The sequence below is a fragment of the Amblyraja radiata genome, chromosome 9, assembly GCF_010909765.2.
Source record: "Amblyraja radiata isolate CabotCenter1 chromosome 9, sAmbRad1.1.pri, whole genome shotgun sequence".
Classification (NCBI taxonomy): domain Eukaryota; kingdom Metazoa; phylum Chordata; class Chondrichthyes; order Rajiformes; family Rajidae; genus Amblyraja; species Amblyraja radiata.
The window spans coordinates 44,730,641-44,755,710 of NC_045964.1; the positions used below are offsets into that span (position 1 = coordinate 44,730,641).

The 25,070-nt window shown below is 44.3% G+C and overlaps 1 protein-coding gene across 3 annotated transcripts in view; it reads left to right on the forward strand.

The window, feature by feature from the left end:
- wdhd1 (WD repeat and HMG-box DNA binding protein 1) overlaps positions 1–25,070 on the forward strand; it is a 67,532-nt gene that overhangs the window by 10,150 nt on the left and 32,312 nt on the right. For all 3 annotated transcript variants that reach the window (XM_033027237.1, XM_033027239.1, XM_033027238.1), the window contains exons 3-13: positions 1,128–1,236; positions 2,288–2,439; positions 3,239–3,350; positions 3,580–3,630; positions 3,897–3,992; positions 4,998–5,090; positions 5,437–5,543; positions 8,313–8,442; positions 11,114–11,321; positions 13,454–13,626; positions 23,701–23,885. In XM_033027237.1, the coding sequence (XP_032883128.1) occupies positions 1,128–1,236; positions 2,288–2,439; positions 3,239–3,350; positions 3,580–3,630; positions 3,897–3,992; positions 4,998–5,090; positions 5,437–5,543; positions 8,313–8,442; positions 11,114–11,321; positions 13,454–13,626; positions 23,701–23,885 (1,416 nt within the window). The remainder of the gene's footprint in view (positions 1–1,127; positions 1,237–2,287; positions 2,440–3,238; positions 3,351–3,579; positions 3,631–3,896; positions 3,993–4,997; positions 5,091–5,436; positions 5,544–8,312; positions 8,443–11,113; positions 11,322–13,453; positions 13,627–23,700; positions 23,886–25,070) is intronic.

The following is a 25,070-nucleotide window of genomic DNA, read 5'->3' on the forward strand; positions in this document are numbered from 1 at the left end:
GCAGGGGACTGAGCATACAGCCTTGAGGTGCCATGTGCTGATGGTTATTGATGACGTAAAGTCGCCAATTTCTACCAATTGTGCTTTGAGAAAGTTGAGGATCCAGTTGCAATGGGATGCGCAGAGACCCAGTTTCCTGAGCTTGGTAACATGTTTGGAGGGGATGATGGTGTTGAATGCTGAGCTCTAATTGATGAACAATGGCCTGATGTTTGTGTGTTTATTGTCAAAGTGGTCCAGTGCAGAGTGAAGAGCCAATGAAATCGCAGCCCCTGTTGATCTATTGTGGCATTATGCAACTTGTCGAACATCCAGGCCCTTGCTTGGGGAGGAGTTGCTATGCATAATAAACAACCTCTCAAAGCACTTTATCACCAAGGGCATTAGTGCCACTGGTCATTGGTCATTGAGGCATGTCGCCCTACCTTTCTTTGACACCGGTATATTGATGGCCTTTTAAAGCATGTGGGAACCTCAGACCTCAGTAATGAGAGGTTGAAGATGTCCGCAAAAACTCCAATCAGTTGGACCATGCAGGTTTTGAGAATGTGACCAGGTACATCTTCAAGTCCAGTCTCTTTGCAAGGGTTCACCCTCCTGAAGGATTCCCTGAAATCAGCCTTGGTGACTGAGATTACAATAACATTAGGGGCTATGAGGGTCCTAGAAGGCAATAAGTCTTTTTCCGTCTCGAAGCGTGCATAGAACGCATTGAGCTTGTCCGCGAGTGATGCTGCGCTGTCGTTTGAGCTGCTACTTGATTTTGCCTTGTAGGAAGTGATGATCTGCAAGCATTGCCACAGCTGCCGAACATTCGTCTCATCCTCCAATTTGGAGTGAAAGTTCCTGTTAGTCCTTTTGATGTCCTTATCAAGGTCTTCTTGTTGAATCTGCGAGGGCAGACTTGAATGCCTAAGGTCTGGTCCTCAGAATGTTACAGCAAGTAAAAGATCAACTGTGACTTACTGAATGGCAGAAGAAGGCATTACTAATGTTATACAGGTTCTTAATCAGAGGTTTAAGAATACGCTGATAGAAAAAATGATGTTATAATTTGACAAGAAGGTAATAAGATTTTTATAGGTCCTTCGGGATCCTTAATTAAATTGATCTTTTTGAAATTCCAGATACATTGTAACCAGTGGCAGTGATGGTGACGTTAGAATATGGGAAAGTTTAGATGATGATCCCAAATCGATCAATGTGGGTGATAAAGTCTACTCACTGGCTCTCCGGGTATGTGATTTTTTTTCTTTTTCATATTCTCACAGTTATGAATTTGGTATACAATGTTATAATTTGTGGCAAAATGTCATTAAAATGGAAACTGGGAACCCCCTCTGTTAGGAAATGAAAAAGTAATATCTTTATAACATGATAATGCAATTATGGTTTGAATGGGAAGGTAGTATGCTGTGAATGACAAGATTTTGAGATCGGAGAACCTAGTTTCATAATGTCACCTGCTAACTTAATCTGAATAGTGCGTTCTTGCATACAAACATTGAAGGAATATGTATATGATAATACCAAATTGATGGTTTAAAATCCAATTGATTCAACCTAACCAAAATGATTGTGAAAATCTTTTTTTTTAATGATTAGATCCTTCACTTTCAGCACTTACCATAATTAAATTTTTATCTGTATCTTGATTCTGGAACCTCTCACGTGTACTTCTTGTGCAAGTTAATGAAAGTTCTTGAATTCAATTATTATTAAGATCAGGACCTGGAGGAGAGAATCAAAGGTAAGGCCAATTTGTTAGAAAAGACCAAAGGAGAGAAGTAAAGGTCTTCAGCTAAAGTGTACATGCCACTCAATCTCTTACAGTGGGCATGTTTTTGTGTCTTAATTATTGAAAGACCAATGCATCCAGAAGCTTGGGTTCTCCAGGGCAATGGTGAAATAATGAAATATGAGGCAGTGTTCCCCTCATCATGGCAGTGGAGAAAGATGAGGACAGGCTTGTCGGTGTGGGAATGGGAAGGGGAGTTGAAATGGCATGCAAATTGGTCTTAATGGCAAAACAATAGCCTAGTCAATGCTTGGTCTCAGCAATGTGGAGGCCATATCACAAGCACCAAATGCAGTTGACTAGATTGGAGGTGCATGTGAATCTCTGCCTCACCTGGTCGGGGTTTGGGTCCTTCAATAGTGGTGACTCATTCTTTCAATAATGTCATTATTATAGTATCAGTGATATTCCCATGAAATTTATGTCCGTAGAGATTCTTTGCATATGAGACAATAATTATCTGATAAACATTTTTATTTATTGTTCTAGAATGGATTACTCGTTACCTGTGTTTCTAACAACATTGTTCAAGTAAATACTTTCCCTGAGGGTTCACCAGATGGGATTTTAACTCGCTTTACTGCTGAAGCAAACCATGTTGTCTTCAATGACAATGCAACTAGTATTGCTGCTGGTTCCAGGTAATGTAATAATGGAGCAATGATCGCCGCCTGCAGCAGGCTTTCCCTGATTGCTCTCCCTGTTGCTGTTGGTGGTGTCATTGTACATGAAGCATTAAAAACACAGCAGTGAAGAATAGCAATAGGAAGGAATTAGTATGTTTACCTGTATTACAAAATAATTTTTAGTAAAGACATCTGACTAAAATTATTTAGGACCCCCAATGAGATGTCATTAAGAACATTTGGTATAGGACTGGTCTTCCTCTCTAAGGAAAATTTGTAAGAGGGAGACGATGGGGGTTCACAAATTTAATTCCTGTCATTTTTGGTTAGTGGGGGTAAGGGAGTGGCTTGGCCTTATCAAGAGAGAATGCAGGCCCCATTCCCTCTATAGTTTAGAAGAATGAGAGGAGATAAAAATTCTCATGGATTTTGAAAGGGAAGGTGCAGTGTTGATGTTTCCCCTAGCAGAGATGTCTTATACCATGATCATAATCTTAAAACAAGGAGTCAGTCATTTGATGAGAAGGAATTTCTTCGCTCAGTGAGTGGTGAATATTTTTATTTCTTTGCTAAATTGCTGTGGAAGCCTTGTCACAAAATACATTAAATGCAGAGCTTTTTGACATTAAGGGAATCTGGTGATGCAGGGTTTGTGCAGAGAAGTGGCATGGGGGTACAAGATCAGGCTGGATCTCATTGCAGTTGGCAAAGTGGACTGAATAGCTTACTACTACTACTTCTTATGTTCTCACTACTTTTTCTTGTGAAATATGATTGTTGCTTCAAAGTTTTGTATCGTGTTTTTAACTTACAGTGACTTTATGGTAAAGATCATTGACATAAAGGATAATAGTCAACAGAAGACAATTCGAGGTCATGATGGTCCAATTCTCAGTGTTGCTTTTGATCCAAAGGATGTGTTTCTGGTAATAACTTTAACATAACCTAATCCATGTAAAATCTGGAGTAGCAAAATGAAATTAGTTGGCCATGAAATAATATGTCATAATATTGCTTGGATAATTGCTCTTGGATTAAAACTGTGCTTTTGTTATTTTTGATATTTTAAGTCAAAGTAGTGTGCATTATTTACCACTGCGATTTAATATTTAAATAGCTTGGTGCTTTGTAATCACAAGTTGTTGCATTTTACAGGCTACCTCCAGTTGTGATGGTTCAGTATGTATTTGGAAAATTGATGATCAGGTCAGTCTCAGTCCTATGGTTAACATTATGTGATTCTGGATTTGGACCAGTATTTGGAATGAAACAGTGTTATTGTGCTTTAAAATATTTGCAAGTCAAATCAACATTTTTATTGCTATGAGGTTGTGAAGAAAAATTGCCATTCATGTTTGCATTCAAGCCACTTTCGTGAAAAGAAATGGTATTTTAAAATTGCACGTGATTTACAATATAATATGTTTAATAGCTTTTCAAATGGTGTTAAAAGGTATATTTCTGCTTTATAGACTCTTGTTTCAAGTTGGTCACTTTTAACTAAGTGCAATGAAGTCAACCGTGCTCTGTCCATGTGTAGACTCGAGTGGCAACCAAAGACCGGAAAGGTAAATGAAAATTGAACCTCATAAACTAATCTAGTTTCAAATTGAGTTGAAGAATATTTTCTCAGAAGGAGCAAGATAAATATCATAACTTCATGCTTAGAAATTTAATGTTGAAGTCAGTAGAAATGAACAAATCAGAACTTAATTGTCTAGTACAAAAGGAAATAAATAAAAATGGTCAGTAAGTTATACCTGTGTTTGGTCTGCAGATTAGTCTGCAGCACAAAGTTCATGGAAAGCATTTTTTTTTATTAAATAAGATTTTTGCTACCTCAGACAGGTTAAATCATTGACGAACTGTGGAGTGACAGACTTATCACTGTTTAGTTTATTATTATTATTGTCATATAGTGTCATATAGATATAGTAAAAAGTGTTTTTGTCGCATGCTATCCAGTCAACAAGAAGAATATACATGATTACAATCCAGCTGTCTACTATGTAGGATCAAGGGTATATTATTTAGTGCAAGATAAAGTCCGATTAAAAATAGTTCAATGGGCTCCAATGAGATAGATTGCAGGTTGGGACAGCACTCTAGCTGGTGATAGGATGATGAGTGCCCCTACTGCAGTTTGCAATTCTGAATATTTGATATTGTAAATCTGAAGCAGCATCCTTTCAATAAGTGTAAATGGGAATAGTTCTCCAAATAGAATCTATACTGCAAATCATCAAACTTAAATTACATCAGACCATATGACATAGGAACAGAATTGAGCAATCGGCCCATCGTGTCTACCATGGCATTTGATCGACCATTCTCGTGCCTTCTCCCCATAACCTTTGGCGCCCTTATGATATCGTCAAAGGCATGAACTATACTTTAAATAAAGTGATTACTTGGTTTCTGTAGTGCAGATCAGATATGTTTTGAAATTATGTAAAAGAATGGATACTGAGCATGTTTTGGATATTCCATTTTGACAATTAATTAGATAAATGCATAGCCTGAAAGTTTTCCTCAGTCTAAATTTTTATTCTCTGTTTGGTGCATATATGTAGTTCTTGGCAGTTCCAGTGGAAAAAGTTGTAAAATTATATGACAGAAATTCCTGGGAAAATGTTGCCGATCTTTCGGACAACAGCATTACGTTGGTAAGTTTCATATTAAAATCAAGAGTTGCTTTCTGGTATTTGACAAAATATATGTATGCAACACATCAAGAAAAGCACTTCATGCGCACTAATAGTTTAAAACAACTTGATGAATATTGAAATCTTGCATAGAATAGAATTAATATTTTGAAAATCTTAGAAATATCTCAACGATTAAAGAAACCTGTTGAGGAAGTAGTTGGTTTTATAAATGTGTGTATTTAAATATTTTTTGCTAATTGAATTGAAAGCACTTTAACAGGCACTCTTGAAAAGCATGATAGATATTAATATATTGTTTGAAAAGAATAAATTCCACAATTTATTTTCCTTTTCTTCCTGCTAGCCATTAAATGTTGTATCATGGTCTCCATGTGGTGATTATGTGGCTGCTGGGTCTATTGATGGATTCATGGCAGTGTGGCATGTACAGACCAAGAAATGCATTGAAAGGTATAATACTGGTGTTAATTTGTGAAACAATGAAACAGCATCTCACTGAATTGTGCAATGGTCAGATTCCCTTATTTGCTAATAGAAATCTGAGCAATTGCAGAAAAATTAGAAATTATTTATCTGGTCAGATAAATAAAGGGCTTGTCAGTAGATATTGTGAAGCTTTTCCACAGAAGACATTCATTTTGGGGGCTATGTGGTAATCCTAAGAATCCTAACAGCAAAGAGTTGCTATTTGGGATTGAGCCAAGGTGAGAAAGTTGTTTATTCTCTCTGTTAGCTCTCTCTATCAAGAGGGTTGTGGATGCTCACTTAATGACTGTTTGGGATTATATAATGGCAAGGACAGGAGAGTGACTAATTAGCAAAAAAAAAAACACGTAGTGATAAATGAGTCATTTTCAAATTGGCAGCCAACAGCTAATGGCCTGATATGTACCAAAACCATTTATAATGAACGACTTGGATGAAAGTACTTAAATGTACTGTAACCAAATTTTCTGATTTGTGTACAAATAGACGGGTTAACAAATTGTAATGAAATTGCAAACAAATTGCAAGGGGATGCAGGAAGGTTAAGTGAAAAGGTAAGCGGTTGATGGATGGTGTGTAAAGTGTAATGTGGAAAAATGTGAAGTTAACCATATTGGAAGGAAGAATGAAAAAGTAAATTAGTATTAAAACAGTGATGCTAGAAAATGTTGCAATGCAAGAATACATCTAGAAATGGGGGGCAAATGTTTTGAAAATATTTAACATAATCCCAAGGATTCGCTTAGCTGCAAAATTACCATATTAAGGTGTATAGAAATGATTGGAACAAAAACAGGTTACTTATTTTCTTGGGATTTGAACATTAACATTTTTTTAACCATGGTTTTCTTCAAGACTTTCCCCCTCTCTGTCTAGTTGCCAACTAATTGGCTATAATCTATCATTATTTTACTCCATTTTGGTCAGGCAGTAAAGATATAATTACCTGCTTTCTTTCTTGCACCTATTTGAGCTAACATAATAATTGAAGGTGGGGACATAAATATCCATCCCTCCCAAACCCAAGTCTTACCAGCTTGAAAGTCGTCATGTTGAGTCTTATTATCTGTACTCGTTTTCACTTAGCACACAGCAAACAATGGCCTGTTTCCTTTTTCATTGTTACTTTGTTGCATAACTTTCATTTATTTCTTCTATATATGTTTCATTTCCCTTTCCCCTAACTTTCAGCCTGAAGAAGGTTCTCGACGCGAAACGTCACCTATTCCTTTTCTCCAGAGATGCTGTCTGATCCACTGAGTTACTCCAGCTTTTTGTAAATATCTATGAGTTGGGATTCGAATGTAAAAATGTAGAGCAATCCTTTGCATTTAACTTTCATTCTAGCTCTTTACTGTGGTCATTATGGACTAATGATTTTATCACTTTTCCTCGCATTTGCTGGAGGATATATGAGAGAGGAGACTGATCTTTCATAATAACACCCCCATCCACCTACCACCATCCACTCCCTACAACACCAAGCTTCATCTCCTTAATAAAATACATTTCACGTCTTATCGCTTTTTTCCCAAACCTTTTTGAAGTAAGTTAAACTTGCATATAATGAAGAAATACCCAAAATCTTATTTCTTACTAGACTAAGTGGGACCCGTTGGATTCCAGCTTCACACGGGAGGGCTGGTCCCCCAACGCAATATTCCACCTCTCCACCAATTCCAATATTGCTGGCCGGTGGGGGGGGGGCTTTCTGGAGCATGGGTTTTGTGATCTGAAGGGACTGGTTTCCAGAGGGCTAGTATGGGCATTGTGGGCACACTCGCACATACGCTCACAAACACACTCACAAACACACACACACACTCTCACACACACACTCACACACACACTCTCACACACACACTCTCTCACACACACACACACACACACACACACACAGACAGACACACACACACAGACACACACACACTCACACACCATATATATGGCAGTAAACTTTCTTGAATACTCACAGGGCTGAGCGCAGCCTCTCCACTTTGGGGTTTCCGCCGTCAGCGGCACTTTCGCAATCAGCGTGACCTCTGCACTTACCGGAATGTACGCCATCAGCACGACCTGTCCACTAAGGGGAAGTCACGAAATGAGCGGGACTTTTGAACAAAACACAGTCGGACCTAATAAAGCATTTATTCCTTCCATACACAGTTGGACCTAATAAAGCATTGCAGTTTCAAGCACAGGCAGGGCAGCAGGCCAAACAACTCATGGCGTCATTAAGGGCTAACAAATCATTTATTGCAAGTACATTGCAGACCCGCAGTTCAGTTGATTCACAGCTTAGAATGAGAGTCGTGGCCTCGCCCTCTCGATCTTGACTGAGTCATGTCCAGGCATCCGTGGTTTTATAGTCCTGCCTCCCCCCCCCCGCCCCGGAAGGGGCATTACCTTCATCACGGTGATTGACTGGAGAGAGGATCTCAAGGTTTTTTAAACATTCATAACTTTTTTTTTTCATTGATGGGAAAATCCTCAGCGGAGGAGGACTGTGAGTAAGATGGCCACAAATCATAGCGATATATGGTAGCGCTTTTTCTAAAATCAGTATACAGTGCAGACAGGAAGTGGTCAAGATGAGACTTTTAAGTATATAGATTTCCCTGTAGAATACTATGCTCATTTCAGAGGTAAACCAACTAGTTTTTCAGCTTGTCTATGTACTGTCCTACAAAAATGGGTGTTAAATATTAAATGTTGGGAAATGTGTGTCCTTAGGATGCGGCATGAGAAGACTCATCGTATATGTGCGATGGCATGGCACCCTACAAAAGGGAATATTGCATATACAGATTCCGAAGGAAATTTGGGAATGTTTGAAAGGATTTTGGCAGATGTTGGCGGTGAAGTAAGAAGGAAACAATGTTAATAAGGGTGTTGTACATTTTGTCATTCCGTGGTTGTCATGATTTGTGTATATGTAAATGTTACTGTGAAGTGGTAACCAATGGTAAATATAGATCTCCTAATATGTGTTTTTGTATCAAATACATTTTAAAATATATTATTAATTGATATGTGTGCCTGCTTGTCTACGTGCATCTGTTACTACTACTCTCTCCCAATGATGGAAGAGAATTGTTCAGTACATTGCATCAAATAATAATAATAATAATAAATTTTATTTATGGGCGCCTTTCAAGAGTCTCAAGGACACCTTACAAAAATTTAGCAGGTAGAGGAAAAACATGTAAGGGGAATGAAATAAATAGTAGAGACATGACTAGTACACAAAGTAAAGACAGAATTCAATACAAAACACAATATGAGGCAATTAATGCACAGATGAAAAGGGAGGGGGACGTGGGGCTAAGGATAGGCAGAGGTGAAGAGATGGGTCTTGAGGCGGGACTGGAAGATGGTGAGGGACACGGAATTGCGGATCAGTTGGGGGAGGGAGTTCCAGAGCCTGGGAGCTGCCCTGGAGAAGGCTCTGTCCCCAAAACTGCGGAGGTTGGACTTGTGGATGGAGAGGAGACCGGCTGATGTGGATCTGAGGGACCATGAGGGTTGGTAAGGGGAGAGGAGGTCAGTGAGATATGGGGGGGCCAGATGGTGGAGGGCTTTGTAGGTGAGGATCAGGATTTTGTAGTTGATCCGGTGGGAGATGGGAAGCCAGTGAAGTTGTTTGAGGACTGGAGTGATGTGATGCCAGGATTTGGTGTGGGTGGCTGCGTTCTGGACCAGTTGGAGTCGGTTGATGTAGGTGGAGCTGATGCCAAGGAGAAGTGAGTTGCAGTAGTCCAGTCGGGAGGAGATGAAGGCATAGATGAGTCTCAGCAGCGGGAGGTGTGAGAGAGGGTCTGAGTTTGGCGGTTGCGGAGATGAAAGAAGGAGGTTTTAATGACATGGCGGATGTGAGGCTCAAGGGAGAGGGTGGAATCAAAGATCACGCCAAGGTTGAGGGCCTGGGGAGATGGGGAGACAGTGGTGCCGTCGATGGTGAGAGTGGGGTTATTGATTTTGCTGAGTGTGGCTTTGGAGCCTATGAGGAGGAATTCTGTCTTATCGCTGTTGAGTTTGAGGAAATTATGTTGCGTCCAGGTTTTTATAGCTGACAAACAGGAGTTGATATGGGAGAGGGGGGGGGGGGGGTTGTGGGGGGATTTGGTGCCGAGGTAGATCTGGGTGTCATCAGCGTAACAGTGGAAGTCCAGGTTGAAGTGGCGGAGTATCTGACCAAGGGGGAGGATGTAGATGATGAAGAGGAGGGGGCCGAGTACGGACTCTTGGGGAACGCCTTGAGTGACTGTGGCTGTAGCAGAGGTGTGGTTGTGGAGAGAGATGAAGTGGAATCTGTTGGAAAGGTAGGAACGGAGCCAGCTGAGTGCAGAGCCTTCAATGCCGAGGTCTTTGAGTCTGGTGAGCAGGATGTTATGGTTCACTGTATCGAAGGCTGCGCTCAGGTCGAGGAGGATGAGGATGTTGAGGGAACCAGTGTCAGCAGAGGTGAGGAGGTCGTTGAGGACTTTGAGGAGAGCAGTTTCTGTGCTATGGAGGGGGCGAAAGCCAGATTGGAGGGGTTCAAGTAGGTTATACGCAAGGAGGTGGGAATGAAGTTGCGACGCAACGATACGCTCCAGGGTTTTTGAAAGAAAGGGGAGGTTTGAGATTGGGCGGTAGTTAATGAGAGAGGAGGGATCAAGACCAGGTTTCTTTAAGATTGGTGTAACAGCAGCAGTTTTGAAAGCGGAGGGGACAATTCCTTGGGACAATGAGGAGTTGAAGAGATTAGTGAGGTAGGGGCAGAGAACGGGGAGGCAGGACTTCAGCAGGGGAGTGGGGAGAGGGTCGAGGGAGCAGGTAGTGGGTTTGGAAGAGCTGATGAGTTTGGAGATTTCAGCAGGGGTGACCAGGTCAAACTGGGAGAGGAAGCAGTGTGGAGGAGGGGTAAGGAGGTCAGTGGAGATGTTGAAAGGAGGGGCCTTGGTAGGTGGTGGAGTAGATACTGGGGAGTCGGGTACAGGGGATAAAGATTGATAGATGGTCCTGATTTTATCAGCGAAAAAGTGGAGGAATGAGTTGCAGAGAGCCGGAGTAGAGGTAGGGAGAGTGTTGGCTCGAGGCTTGAGGAGGTTGCCCACTGTGGAGAAGAGGGTTCTGTGGTTTAGGCAGGGATCGGTGAATATGGAGGAGAGGTAGGCAGATTTTGCAGCAATGAGGGCATCTTTGTAGTCAGTGAGGTGGAGTTTGTAAGCTTCAAGGTGGACTGTGAGAGATGATTAAATAATTTCAAATAATCACCAAACACTAAAACGCTTTTGTAAAATTGCGTTTGGGTAAAACATTTGATTTTCTAAAGAAGCATTGCAATCCAAAACATCGCCCATCCATGTTCTCCAAAGATACTGACTGACCTGCTGAGTTACTCCAGCACTTTGTCTTTTTCCGCAAACCAGCATCTGCAGTTCTTTGTTTCAATATTCTGATTTCATTGCGTGTTTTGAAAACAAAATTGAGAATGATTCAAATACATAAGATGAATTCAGTTGCTATACAATGTGGATTTTTTCTATTAGGGATTGCCGTCACAATCGACTACAAACACGCTGGATGATTTGTTTGACGAAGAACCTGGTGACTTGACAAAAAAAGATTTGTATTTGTCACAGCCATCACCAATAAGGCATCCTTTCGCAGATGATGATGATGATGATGATGACAATGTGATGGGGATAATCAACCGATCTAGACATCATCGGACCATTGAAGATGATAACTCTCATGGTATGAGTAAACAATTATTGCAAATGTGAAAATGTAAAGGCATCCATCCTTTTGGTGTTTTGTTTAGTTACAGTATTTGTTATAATTTAAGCTGCGATGGTGAAGAATAGTAAACTTGATATGTTTTTTTGGTTGGTTGACTGGGAGGTTTTCTCGCTTGTTTAAGGAGCAGTGTGTGGTTATGCAGTTTTCTGGATGTTTGTCATATGCTAAGTGTTATGCCTCTACCTGTAACCTGTCTGCTTAATTGAAGAAATATTATTTTATTATTAAGGCCAATCGGCATTTGGTTATAACAATTCCTTATAAGACAAAAATAAATACACAATTTAGATTGGCCAGAAATATCCACCTCCCGAACATTGCATAAGTAAATAATGTTAGTATTGGATTTCAAACCTGTCCTTTCAGCCCTACAACCTGTTTTTGAAATTTATCTTGGACTTGTAAGATTTAAAAAATCTGCTGGCTGTAATCTACTCCTTGGAATGAATTTGACAGTTTCAATGCAGTTCCAAGAGAATGTGTGTCAGTTGTATGTAACTGAGAATTTTTCTCAAACTGTCTTGGTAATTTATAATAAGCGAGTTCGGTCTTCCGACTGTGCATGCCCTGGTCAAAGGTCACTATGCATAAACAGCCCTGGAAAGCAGTGAAGCAGTGAACCTTCATTTCTTCTGTTTTTTCCAGCTTTGATTCTTCCAGGTAAGAAAATACTGCTTCCAAACTATGAAATAGTGGTATTTATTGTTCCTTTGTTAAAAGCTAAGATTCTTTTGTTGTTTTTATTGCTTTATGCTTTGGTGAGTGAGCGAGATCGTGCTCGTCCTTGGTCGGTGTTGGTTTCGGATCTGTTGAGTTGCTGCTGGGCCGTCCCCGTCCCCTCCCGGGAGTCTAGTCCCTGTTCGGGGGCGGCCAGCGCGAGTAACAGGCTGAGTTGCAGCACTCTGTGTGTATGGCTGGTGCTCTGCTTTCGCCGGGTCCGGGGGGTTGGCTGGCGGTCCCCGGTCCAGTGGGGTTGGGTTGGAGTTGGTGCTTCTTCTCTGCGCTGTGAGCGCTGCAATCAGCGGCCCCAGGCCCACAGCCAGCACGGAGAAGAAGCTCCAAACCCAGCTCAACTCCCGCCGGACCAGCCGACAGCCCCGGACCGACGATACCAGTGGCCCCAGGCCCACAGCCAGCGCTGAGAAGAAACGGCAACGCCAGCCTAACCCCGCTCCCCGGCAGGCCGGGAACCGTCAGCGGCCACCCCCCTCGGCGCTGGTGAAAGCTGAGCACCAGCCATGCACACAAAGCGCTGCAGCAACACAGCAATTAAGCTGTTTAAGAGTCTGACTGTCTAAATTAATTTGTACATTATTTTTAAAACTTTAATAGTAATGCAGGTCCACTGATCTTCCCGGCAACTGATGGTCTGGCACCACCTGTAATCTGACAAAATTATGAGAGTGCATTGAAATCCCACCCAAAAGTCCCCTGGAAAATATGGCGCCTAGGCCGGATGAGGTGGCCGATCTCAACCTCATCGGGCTTCCGTGGCTGGACTTCCAAAGGACCCCAGTGATCTGAGTTCCGAGTGCAACTTGTTAATTGGTGCCCGGGCCACCCGTGCAACAAAAGCAAGTTTCGCAGTAAATTTAATTTACATTTAATATTTGTTTTATTTAAGTTTCTGACAGTCCATGGTGTTTTACAGATATGGGAGGCTATTATTAGTGGGTCAGAGGTGTATTGTATCGTTATTACGTGACCTCAGTTGGTTCGGACCTGTATTAAAAATTCTAAAATATTGATAATCTTGTTTTAAACTTTTTAAAAGAACAGTTCTCCTGCTCTGAGGAAGATCATCAGGGGACAATTTATAAGGTTCATCATTGGTCAAGTTGCAAGAGTGCTGGAGTAGAGTGTTTTAACCTGTGTCATGTTTTGACATATTTGATGCAACAACATGGGAAAGTATTTCAATCCCTTGTACGGTTAGTCTCAATATTTCATGCAAATAAAAATAAAAATCCATTTAAGATTGCAGTTCACATAAACGGCAGATTTTTTTAGTTTGTATTTGTGCATTGTGTGAGGCAAGGGAATGTTTCAATTGCTTTTTTAAACTTTTAAAAATAAATTTCTTTCAGATGCTGGATCTTCCATCCATCTGGATAAAGTGGCTGATGATGATTATGACGACCCTGCCAGTATTGCACAAGCAGCACCAATTTCTGTTGGATACTCTGGACCATTGCCAACACCAAAGCAAAAGCCTTTTCAGCCTTGTTCCACGCCCTCTCACCTCTCGCATCGGTTCATGGTAAGCACCATTGCTGGTAGACGTTGTTGAGACAATTTGCACTTTTGGGTGCAGAATATTAAATGAGCTGATCCTTCACTCCTAAATGTGTAAAGTTAAACTTTTTTTCTTTTTTTGGCAACATGACATGAATATTTATTAACGGTGCATACCAGCACCTTTTTATCTACCAAAAATGTACTAGACCGTGTTATCAACTTTGCCCTGGGTTGTATACCCAGACATAAAAAATAAGTGTTGGAGAGGCTATTTGGCCTCTTGAGCCTGCCCTTCTATTCAATATATTTAAGATTAATACCAATACCACATTCCTTTCTAACCTCAAAACTTTCAACCCATATGTTAAGAATCTATCCATATATGCCGTAGTATTCAAGGACTGTTTCCACTGTCCTTTGAGGAGAAAAGTTCCAAAGTCTTAACAACTCTGAGAAATAAAACTTTGCCCAGTTTTTATTTTAAACAACAACCCCTGGTCCTAAATTCTCCCACAAGAGAAAACATCTTTACCACATTCAACAACTTTAAAACTTCAAATTGTTAAATGACAGCGATGATAAATGGGTACCAGTGGGTTGTTTAAGTTTTGTTTTGTTTAAGGTGCTTTCTGTCAGGAGAATCAGAAGCCATTCTGAATTAAAGATCATCTTCTTGTGTCCCTCCTGGAAAGTCAATTATCTTTCTGCTTTCATCATAATACGAAGCTAACCTGTGCACTTCTGCCAGATTGCAAATGTATGCGGGCAGTAAGCAAGCAGCGGGCAGACCAAAAAGTATTGCATACTACAATTCAAGGTCTCGGGAACGATGGGCCATCTTTGGTCGAGAGGCAGTCGACTTTACAGGTCGATTATTTTTCCTCAGCAGAAAGCTGTTCAGTTTCTATAATGCTGAAGTTGACCCTGCTTTTTAAGTCTGAATCATGAATGTCATAGCTCTGCACACTCCTTTATATTTTCCTCCTAAAAGCTATATCCTCAAACTCAACTGTAGTCCTTTGCAATTCCACTCTGGGAAAAAAATATTCTTACTGTACTCCAGAATTTTCAGAAATTCTCACTCTTAAGGGCCTGTCCCATTTGGGCGTCATTTGCGCGTCACGCAGGTGGCGAGCGAAGATTTTGTGAATCCCAAAATCCTGGGGCGCCGCTCACGTCACTGCCTACGTCACCACGCATCACGTGCGAGTCACGACGCGGAAATTATGTCACGTAAATGACGCGCAAATGATGCCCAAGTGGGACAGGCCCTTTAGAATTTTATATACTTCTATCGGGGCTCCCCTCAACCTCCGCTCCAGAGAAAGCAATCTAAGTTTGTCCAAGTTCTCATACCCTCTCCCACCCTCATCCCTCTCTCCCCCGTCCCTCCCTCATCCCTCTCTCCCTGATCCCTCTCTCCCCTCTCCCTCCCTGATCCCTCTCTCCCCTCTCCCTCCATCTTCTCTTTCCCCCCCGTCCCCCCCCTGTCCCTCCCCATGTGGTGTGGGCCGGGCTGCGGCGCTCCCTCTCTCCATGTAACGGTGCGTTAGGGCCCGGGCGGCGTACCAGGTACCGGGCGGCGGCCCCACTCCTTCACCATGGCGACCTCCAGACGATTGACAGCAGACGCGGCCAATCAGTGCGGCGATGGTGCAGGGAAGGCTGTCGCTGGGACATCGCCTGCATCCGTTCCTGACTGACAGGAGAGGAGACCAATCTGTGTGGCAGCGACTGACAGCAATGTGCGCATGCGCGGTTTTTACGATTTAAAAAAAATATACCATCGATCGGAACTAAACTTGTTGCGCTCGCAGCACAGGAGAACGGTGAGTACGCTGGCAAAAAATCGTAGCGCTATCGCGTACCATTTTTGCGCAAATAGAAAAACCAAGCAAACTGGAAGAGCCCAAGATCAGAGTTTTAGTTATGTACTAGACAAAGTGCAGACCCGTTGGGTCTGTTCCCTCAACGTGCGGTTGTGAAGGGGGAGGCGGCATGCAGCATCACACACTAACTATCCCCCCCTCCCCCCCCCCGCACTCACGCTAATTACCCCCCCCCCCCTGATATATTAATTTGCTCCTTTTACCCCATAACCACCTTATCTACTGACGCATAGCCCCCAACTTGCAGTCACATCTAAAGAGGGGGGGGGGGGGTAGAGAGTGAGGGCAGAGAGAGATGGGGCAGAGACAGAGAGAGAGACAGACACAGAGAGAGGGGCAAGAGGGATAGGGGGGTGGAGAGGAGGAGAAGAGGGAGGGTGGGTGAGGGGGGAAAGGTGGGGGAGGAGGGGAGGGGAGAGAGAGGGTGAGAGTGGGAGAGAGAGGGGGTGCTGAGGGGGAGAGGTGGGGAGCAGGCAGGGGGAGGGAGTGTAGAGGGTGGAGGGAAGAGGGTAGGGGGTGTGGAGGGGAGGGAGGGAGGGAGGGTGGGGGAGTGGATGGAGGAGGGGAGAGAGAGAGAGGGGGGAGAGGGGAGGGAGGGAGAGGGGGAGAGAGGGTGTGCTGAGGGGGGTGAGATGAGGGGAGGGGGAGAGGTGGGGAGCAGGGAGGGGGAGGGAGGGTGGAGGGAAGGGGGTAGGGATGTGTGGAGGGGAGGGGGGTTTAGGGGAGGGACGGTGGGGGAGGGGAGGAGGGGGAGAAAAAGAGGGGAGAGAGGGGGGGAAGGGGAGAGGGGGGGGAAGAGGAGGGGGGGAGGGGAGGAGAGGAGAGGGGGGGGGGGAGAGGGAGAAAGAGTGGGGGATAGGGAGAGACAGGTGGAGAGAGAGAGAGTGCCTTTTTTACTCAACCCAAACCCAAACAACCATTTGCAGGCAGTGCTATTTTACTTCAAACTATCTATATTTTCATTTTCAAACCAAATTAAGGGTACTCACTGTGCTGTAGACATTTGTTCAGTGTCATTCAGAGCTCAGAGTGACAGACTAATTGACAGAGCTGCAGCTTGCAGAGATTAATTGAGGCACACCACTTCCTGGTTTTATAGTCCCTCCCCCTCCCACCAGCAGGAGCAGCAGAGAGAATGGGGAATTTTGTAAAAACATTAATATATCTGTCATTTTTCATCGACGGGAAAAATCCTCGGCACACATACGGCGGAGGGGGGCTCTGAGCGAGGTGGTCAAAAATGACGGCCGTAGGTGGCGGCGTTCTCTCGGAAATCGCAGCACAGATGGCCAAAACCGGTCAAGAACAGACTTTTAGTAATATAGATAGATAGACAGATAGATAGATAGATATAAACAACAGTTCTCTGCACAGATCCTTTGGGGAACGCCACTGGTCACCACAGAATAACACCCTTCCATCACTTTCCTCTCTCTTTTATGGGTCAGCCAATTCTGAATCCAAACTATCAAGTCACCGTGGAACCCATGCACCTTAATCATCTCAACCTACCTCCTGCACCCATGCAGAACTCACTGACTTCATCCACTTCACCACTAATTTCCATCCGGCACTCAAATTCACCTGGACCATCTCCCTACCGTTTCTAGATTTCACCATCCCCATCGCAGGCAACAGACTACGGACCGACATCTACTACAAACCCACTGACTCCCATAGCTATCTTGACTACACTTCTTCCCACCCTGCTTCCTGTAAAGACTCTATCCACTCCCAATTCCTCCGTCTACGCAGAATCTGCGCCCCAGGATGAGGTGTTCCATACTGGGGCATTGGAGATGTCCTCATTCTTTAGGGAACGGGGGTTCCCCGCTTCCATTATAGATGAGGCTCTCACCAGGGTCTCCTGATCATATTGAATGGCGGTGCAGGCTCGAAGGGCCGAATGGCCTACTCCTGCACCTATTTTCTATGTTTCTATACCCTGCAGCTCCGCTCTCTCCCCCTCCCCCTATTCCTAAAAAGGACAGTCCTCCTTGTCCTCACCTTCCACCCAATCAGCCGTCGCATACAACATATAATCCTCCGACAATTTTGCCACCTCCAACGGGATCCCACTACTGGCCACATCTTCCCATCTCCTCCTCTTTCTGCTTTCCGCAAAGACCGCTTCCTCCGTAACTCTCTGGTCAATTCTTCCCTTCCCTCCCGCACCACCCCCTCCCCGGGCACTTTCCCCTGCAACCACAGGAAATGCAACACTTGTCCATTGACCTCCCCCCTCGACTCCATTCAAGGACCCAAGCAGTCGTTCCAGGTGCGACAGAGGTTCACCTGCATCTCCTCCAACCTCATCTACTGCATCCGTTGTTCCAGTTGTCAACTTCTCTACATCAGTGAGACCAAGCGCAGGCTCAGCGATCGCTTCACTGAACTTCGCCGCTCAGTCTGTCTTAACCAACCTGATCGCCCGGTTGCTCAGCCCATCAACTCCCCCTCCCATTCCCAATCTGACCTTTCTGTCCTGGGCCTCCTCCATTGCCAGAGTGAGGCCCAGCACAAATTGGAGGAACAGCACCTCATATTTCGCTTGGGTAGTTTACACCCCAGTGATATGAACATTGACTTCTCTAATTTTAGATAGCCCTTGCTTTCTCCCTCCTCCCTCTTCCCAGTTCTCTCACAGTCCTACTGTCTCAGCCTACTTCCTATTTCCTCCGCCCCCCCCCAGACATCAGTCTGAAGAAGGGTCTCGACCCGAAACGTCGCCAATTCCTTCTCTCCACAGTTGCTGCCTCATCCGCTGAGTTTCTCCAGCATTTTTTGTCTACCTTCACCCTACCACTTTATTGATTGACTTTCTATTCCATGTAGATTGCCCTACCCTCAATCATCTTCATCACCTCCTCAAAAAAAAAAAAATCAACCTGCCTACACAAACCCATGCTAACTGTCCTTAATTATCCCATTTCTTTCCAAATGCAAATCCTGTCCTGAACAATCCTCTCCAATAGCTTCCCTGCCACTTACATGAGGCTCACCAGTCTATAATTTTTTTATTATCTTGAAACAAAGGAACAAAGTTGGCTACTCTCAACTCCTCTGGGGCCTCGCTTGTGGCTAGATAAGATACAAAGACCATCGTCAAGGCCCAATAATTTCCTGTCTTGCGTCTCTTAATAACTTGGGATAGGTCCCATCAGGCCATGGGGATTTATCCACCTTGATGCTTTTCAAGAACCCCAACGCAATCTCCTTGATCTCAAACTCACTGTGCATATTGGTATTCTCCACATTAAGCTCACTATCCTCCATGGCCTTCTCCTTGGTGAATTTCGATGCAAAGTACTAATTTAGTACCTCGCCTACATCCTCTGCAGGGCTCTCGCTTAACTTTTTTTCCCTGCTGCCAGCCGGGCAACCTAGGCAGCTTTTTAGGTTGACAAATGACAGTTTAGGTGGTCATTTAAGACGGCTTGCATGACGCGTGCGATAATGTGCTCGGCCGAAGTGCGTAGTTACCAGTCGGAATTATGCTCAATGAAGCATTCATATATTATTTCCGCTTCAGATAAAGTCACAAACTAAACATATTCACCAATCAAGACATGATATATACCATAATGACATGCAGCAAAGTATCTCAACTCTTTTTACACGTTGCAATTAACGCAATTTCTATTATTTCTTTCCACTTCCAAACAAAATGTGGTTGGATTATTCAGCGTATGATCAACCTGTGTCAATAAATCCTGGCCCATGGTAACATAACCGTAACTATGCACACTACAGATTGATGCAAGCATGTTTTATGTGAAGGACCGAAAATGATCATGACATGGCCATAGCATGGGTCGTTATTGCTATTGGTACAGAAACACTCACTTCCCACATAATTTATCCACAACAAAATTTACAGGTTGCAAGGAAATTTCTAAAGGCATTTTATGATAATAACTGTTAAAACCGACTATACCCATCTGACAGGTTAAACATTACACTAACTGACAAGAGATGGCCAAAGGACATAATTGCAGCAAATGTTCTTTTGGTAATATGTTTAAAGGTGTCAAAACGCCACATTACCGGACATTCAGATTAGATGTATGTGTTGTGAACAGCAATGAAGATACCCAGTTTGGAACACCTCATCCTGGGGCGCAGATTCTGCGTAGACGGAGGAATTGGGAGTACGGGATGGAGTCCTTACAGGAAGCAGGGTGGGAAGAAGAGTAGTCTAGATAGCCATGGGAGTCAGTGGGTTTATAGTGGATGTCGGTCAGAAGTCTATCACCTGCGATGGAGACAGTGAGGTCAAGAAATGGTAGGGAAGTGTTGGAAATGGTCCAGGTGTGTTTGAGAGCCGGATGGAAGTTAGTGGTGAAGCGGATGAAGTCAGTTAGTTGTGTGTGGGTGCAGGAGGTAGCACCAAAGCAATCGTCGATGTAGCGGAGGTAGAGGTCGGGGATGGGGGCCTGGTACGTCTCGAACAAGGATTGTTCGACGTACCCGACAAAGAGGCAGGCATAGCTGGGGCCCATTCGCGTGCCCATAGCTACGCCTTGTATTTGGAGGAAATGGGAGGAGTCAAACGAGAAGTTATTGAGGGTAAGGAGCTACTCCGCTATGCGGAGGAGAGTATCAGTGGACGGGTATAGGTTGATTCTCCGGTCGAGGAAGAACCGGAGGGCTTTGAGACCATCCCGGTGGGGGATGGAGGTGTATTATTTGTGAATGAATGGTGCTCATTAAATAACTACAGTACTGATACTCCATATTAAGAGCATTGAATTGCCGTTAAAATGAATTCTGTAATAACGTGTTAACAGTAGCAGTAACGATCGAACACTGAGGTTTTAATGTTTCACGTGTTCACAATTTAATTAATCCATCTTTATGGATTAAAACAAATAATAACATTGGGAATTAAAACACATTTGATTGCATTCCATTATCAAACATAGTCAATGTTCGCTCTAAAGATATTTCCAACACAGTCGGGGGGGGGGGGGGGGGGGGTGAATCAGTGCGGGATGGATAGATGGTGGGGGGGGGGGGGGGGGGGGTTGAGAAGGCAATCGGTGCGGAATGGATGGATTGAGGCTGGGGAAAGTGTGTGTTGGTTGGAGTCGGTAAAATTGTGAGGGGAGAGCGCGGGGGATGTCAGTGGGGTTGAATGGGGGGATCAATACGGGATGGACGGGGTGGGATCTGTGCAGGATGGATGGGGGGGATAAGTACAGGATGGATGGGGGGGGTTCAGTACAGGATGGGTGGGGGGGGATCAGTACAGGATGAATGGCAGGGATCAGTACAGGATGAATGGGGGTAGACAAAAAATGCTGGAGAAACTCAGCGGGTGAGGCAACATCTATGGAGCGAAGGAAATAGGCAACGTTTCGGGTCGCGACCCTTCTTCAGACTCATTCTTCATGAATGGGGGGGATCAGCGCAGGATGAATGGGTGGATCAGTACAGGATGAATGGGGGGGATCAGTACAGGATGAATGGGGGGGGGGTCAGTACAGTGTGGATCGGAAGGTCTGTGCAGGATGAATGGGCGGATCACGACGGGATGGATGGGGAATCTGCAGGATGAATAGGGGGATCAGTAAAAGATGAATGGGGAGATCACTACAGGATGGGTGGGGGGATCGGTGCAGAATAAATAGAGGGGGTCAGTACAGGATGGATCGGGAGATCAGTGCAGGATGAATTAGTGGATCAGTACAGGATGAATGGGTGGGATCAGTAAAAGATGAATGCGGAGATCACTACAGGTGGGATGGGGGTATCGGTGCAGGATAAATGGAGGGGGGGTCAGTACGGGATGAATGGGGGGAGCAGTACAGGATCAATGGAGGGAGCCGTGCAGGATGCATGCGAAGGGGGGTAAGTACAGGATGAATTGGGGGATCAGTGTAGGATGGATGGGGGGTGGCAGGAGAATCAATGCGAGGTGGATAGGGAGATCAGTGCAGGATGAATAGATGGGGGTGGGGGGAGGGGGGGTAGATGAGATGGGGAGCACAGGGGATGTCAGTGAGGACTGAATGGAGGTGGGAATGGGGATCAGTGTGGGATGGTGAGCAGGGGTCCCAGGATAAGGAGGGTGGAGGGGTGCGTACAAGAGAGAGAGAGAGAGAGAGAGAGGAGAAGGGGCAGAGGAGGTGGGGAGGAAGGAAGGTCAGCGCTCCTCGGACAACACCGGCATCATCGCTCCGCTGCCTTGGCTGTCCCTGCCCATCGCCACCAAAGGGGGAGGCAGTTGGGAACTCCTCGCCACTGCCTCCCCTCCTCTGCCAGCCAACAGGAAGGTGCGGGGCCGAGCGGTGCAGGTGCTTCGGACGGCGGAAGGGGGCCTCCCCCTTCCTTACTCCCTCCCTCCTCCCGGCCTCAGCGTGCGGGAGGGTTTGTTTTGAAAGCTGTTATCGCTGTTGGCAGAGTGGCATGCAGCGACCGCTATCAGGGCGGGCGGGGTGCGGGTGGTGGAGGTGGAGCTGCTGTCGCTGTCGCCGTCGCTGCTGTGTGGGGGGCCCGTCATTTGCTCTCACCCTCGGTCACCCCGCAACTAGTATCTTTGCCCTGCACTACAGCTGTTGCCGCTGCAGACACGAAACGTCCTGTTCTTTTTCTCCAGAGATGCTGACTGACCCGCTGAGTTACTCCAGTTTTTTGTATCTATCTTCGGTATAAACCAGTATCTGCAGTGCCAAGCTGGGCAAAATGACACGGCTTTTAGGTTGCCCGGCGGGATTTTAGGTGGCCATTGGCACCCGGGCAACCATTAATTTTGAGCCCGCTCTGATGCCAAACATAAATTCCCTCTATTCTTGAGTGTATCCACTTTCTCCCTGGTTACCCTTTAAAAAAAAATATATATATATATAAAACCTTTGTATCTTCAATCTGACCTGCTAATGACATTTCATGATCCCTTTTGGCTCTTCTAATTTCCCTGCTTGAATTCTTTCCTGCTTGCTTCATATTCCTCAAAACCCTGTCATATTTCATCGTCCTGTACTTTGTGTATGCTGCCTTTTAATTTTTCACCAAATTTACAACCTCTGGTCATCCAAGGTCACCTAACCTTGTCCTCGCCCCCCCTCCTCCTTACTGGAACATGCGAGTCCTGAACTTTGAGTCCTGAATCGGGTCCTTAAGCCCACTTACCAAGTTGGCATACTGTGCTAACATTTGCCTGCATTTGGCCTTCTTAACCCTGCCTCTCCAAATATCTGTCCAAATGTCGACTAAGTAATTGTATCTGCTTTTAACACAACCTCTGGCTGCTAATTCCAGATATGGACTCCCCTCTGAATGGCAAAAATTGCCCCATAGGTCCCTCTTAAATCTCTCCCTTCTTACCTTAAGCAGTGGCTAATAAAAATGTATGCAATTCAAACATTTATTCAATTCTTTGGCGTGGTTGAAAGTGATTAGCAGCTTGGTATAATCAGTCCAACAAGTGTATTTGTTAAATTGTATTTGATCTGGGTGAAGTGGCAATGCTGTTGCCAGGACTGTGGTGTAGATAAAGCTGTTGATTTGTTGGTCACTAACGTAGATAGAAAACAGGTGGGCCAGAACAGTTTTTTGATGTACGTCGTGTAGGAAGGCACCACAGATGTTGGTTTACACTGAAGATGTACACAAAATGCTGGAGTAACTCAGCGGGACAGGCAGCATCTCTGGGTAGAAGGAATGGCTGACGTTTCGGGACGAGACCATTCTTTAGACTGAAGGAGGGTCTCGACTCAAACGTTCCTTCTATCCAGAGATGTTGCCTGCCCTGCTGAATTCCTCCAGCATTTTGTGTCTATTTTTGATGTGGGTTGTTGGGTAGCTAGTGTTGCTGACTGCATATTTGTAAACAGATCATGTCGAGCAACATTTTACTTGTACAAAGCATGCTTAATGTATCCTTTCTTGTTATGGATATGACGGAGCAGTTTGCAGTGAATGGCTGAAAGAGATTTATATTTGACAATGTTTTCATGGAGCTTTGTAAGCCACTGTAATGCTTATCTGCTTTATGTTAATATAGTGTTACAATTAATTTTTTGAAGTTCTGTACTAGTTGAAATGTATGGTGTCATAGTTTAAGTCCTGTATTGTCCATAAAATTGTGTATGAAATTGATTTGTTCTGAACAAAGGCCACTCTGTTTTTATTGTACTTTTGCTTCAAGCACTGTGCATATTGACTTTACGTCAGTGTTTAATATAAAACATTTGTGTTTTTAGGTATGGAATTCCATTGGTATTATTCGTTGCTACAGTGATGATCAAGATAATGCTATAGATGTGGAATTCCATGACACCTCAGTACATCATGCAATGCATTTAACTAACGTTCTTAATCACACCATGGCTGATTTATCACATGAAGCAATACTATTGGCCTGTGCAAAATCCAGTGACCATCCCAGGTAAAGTTGCTGGGGAAGAGGTTAAAACTCATCTTTAAAAAAATCTTTGTTGTTCATTGCACTGAATACTACCGAGATATTTGCATTGGTGTATACACTCATGATTGGTTATTAAGTGGTTGAAACCAGTAATTCTTCTCTCTGTTGACAATGTCAAATGCTCAGCCTGTTGGCTTAATCTAATTATCAATTCTATTTGAATACTTGGGTGTTAACAATTACCCTATGACAAGACTACCATTTATTGTCCCTTGAGAACATGAACTTCAAAGTGAAAGTGAAAGGGAAGGTGTTCAGGGTGATAATCAAGAAATAGCAAAAATATATTCCAACTCTGGAAGCACAAGAAACTGCAAATGCTGGAAACTTCGGGCTAATACACAGCGCAGAAGCAGGTCAGGCAGCATCTGGGGAGGGAATGGACAAGCAACATTTCCAAGGTGGTGGGACAAAGCCTGGCAAGTGATAGGTGATACAAAATGCTGGAGTAACTCAGCGGAACAGGCATCATAGAAACATAGAAAATAGGTGCAGGAGTAGGCCATTCGGCCCTTCGAGCCTACACCACCATTCAATATGATCATGGCTGATCATCCAACTCAGTATCCTGTACCTGCCTTCTCTCCATACCCCCTGATCCCTTTAGCCACAAGGGCCACATCTAACTCCCTCTTAAATATAGCCAATGAACTGGCCTCAACTACTTTCTGTGGCAGAGAATTCCACAGATTCACCACTCTCTGTGAAATTTTCTTTTCTCATCTCGGTCCTAAAAACTTCCCCCTTATCCTTAAACTATGACCCCTTGTTCTGGACTTCCCCAACATTGGGAACAATCTTCCTGCATCTAGCCTGTCCAACCCCTTAAGAATGTTGTAAGTTTCTTTAAGATCCCCCCTCAATCTTCTAAATTCTAGCGAGTACAAGCCGAGTCTATCCAGTCTTCATATCACATATAGCACAGAAACTGCTCTCCTCAAAGTCCTCAACGACCTCCTCACCTCTGCTGACACTGGTTCACTCAACATCCTCATCCTCCTCGACCTGAGTGCGGCCTTCGATACCATGAACCATAACATCCTGCTTACCAGACTTAAAGACCTTGGCATTGAAGGTTCTGCACTCAGTTGGCTCCGTTCCTACCTTTCCAACCGATCCCACTTCATCTCTCCATAACCACCTCTG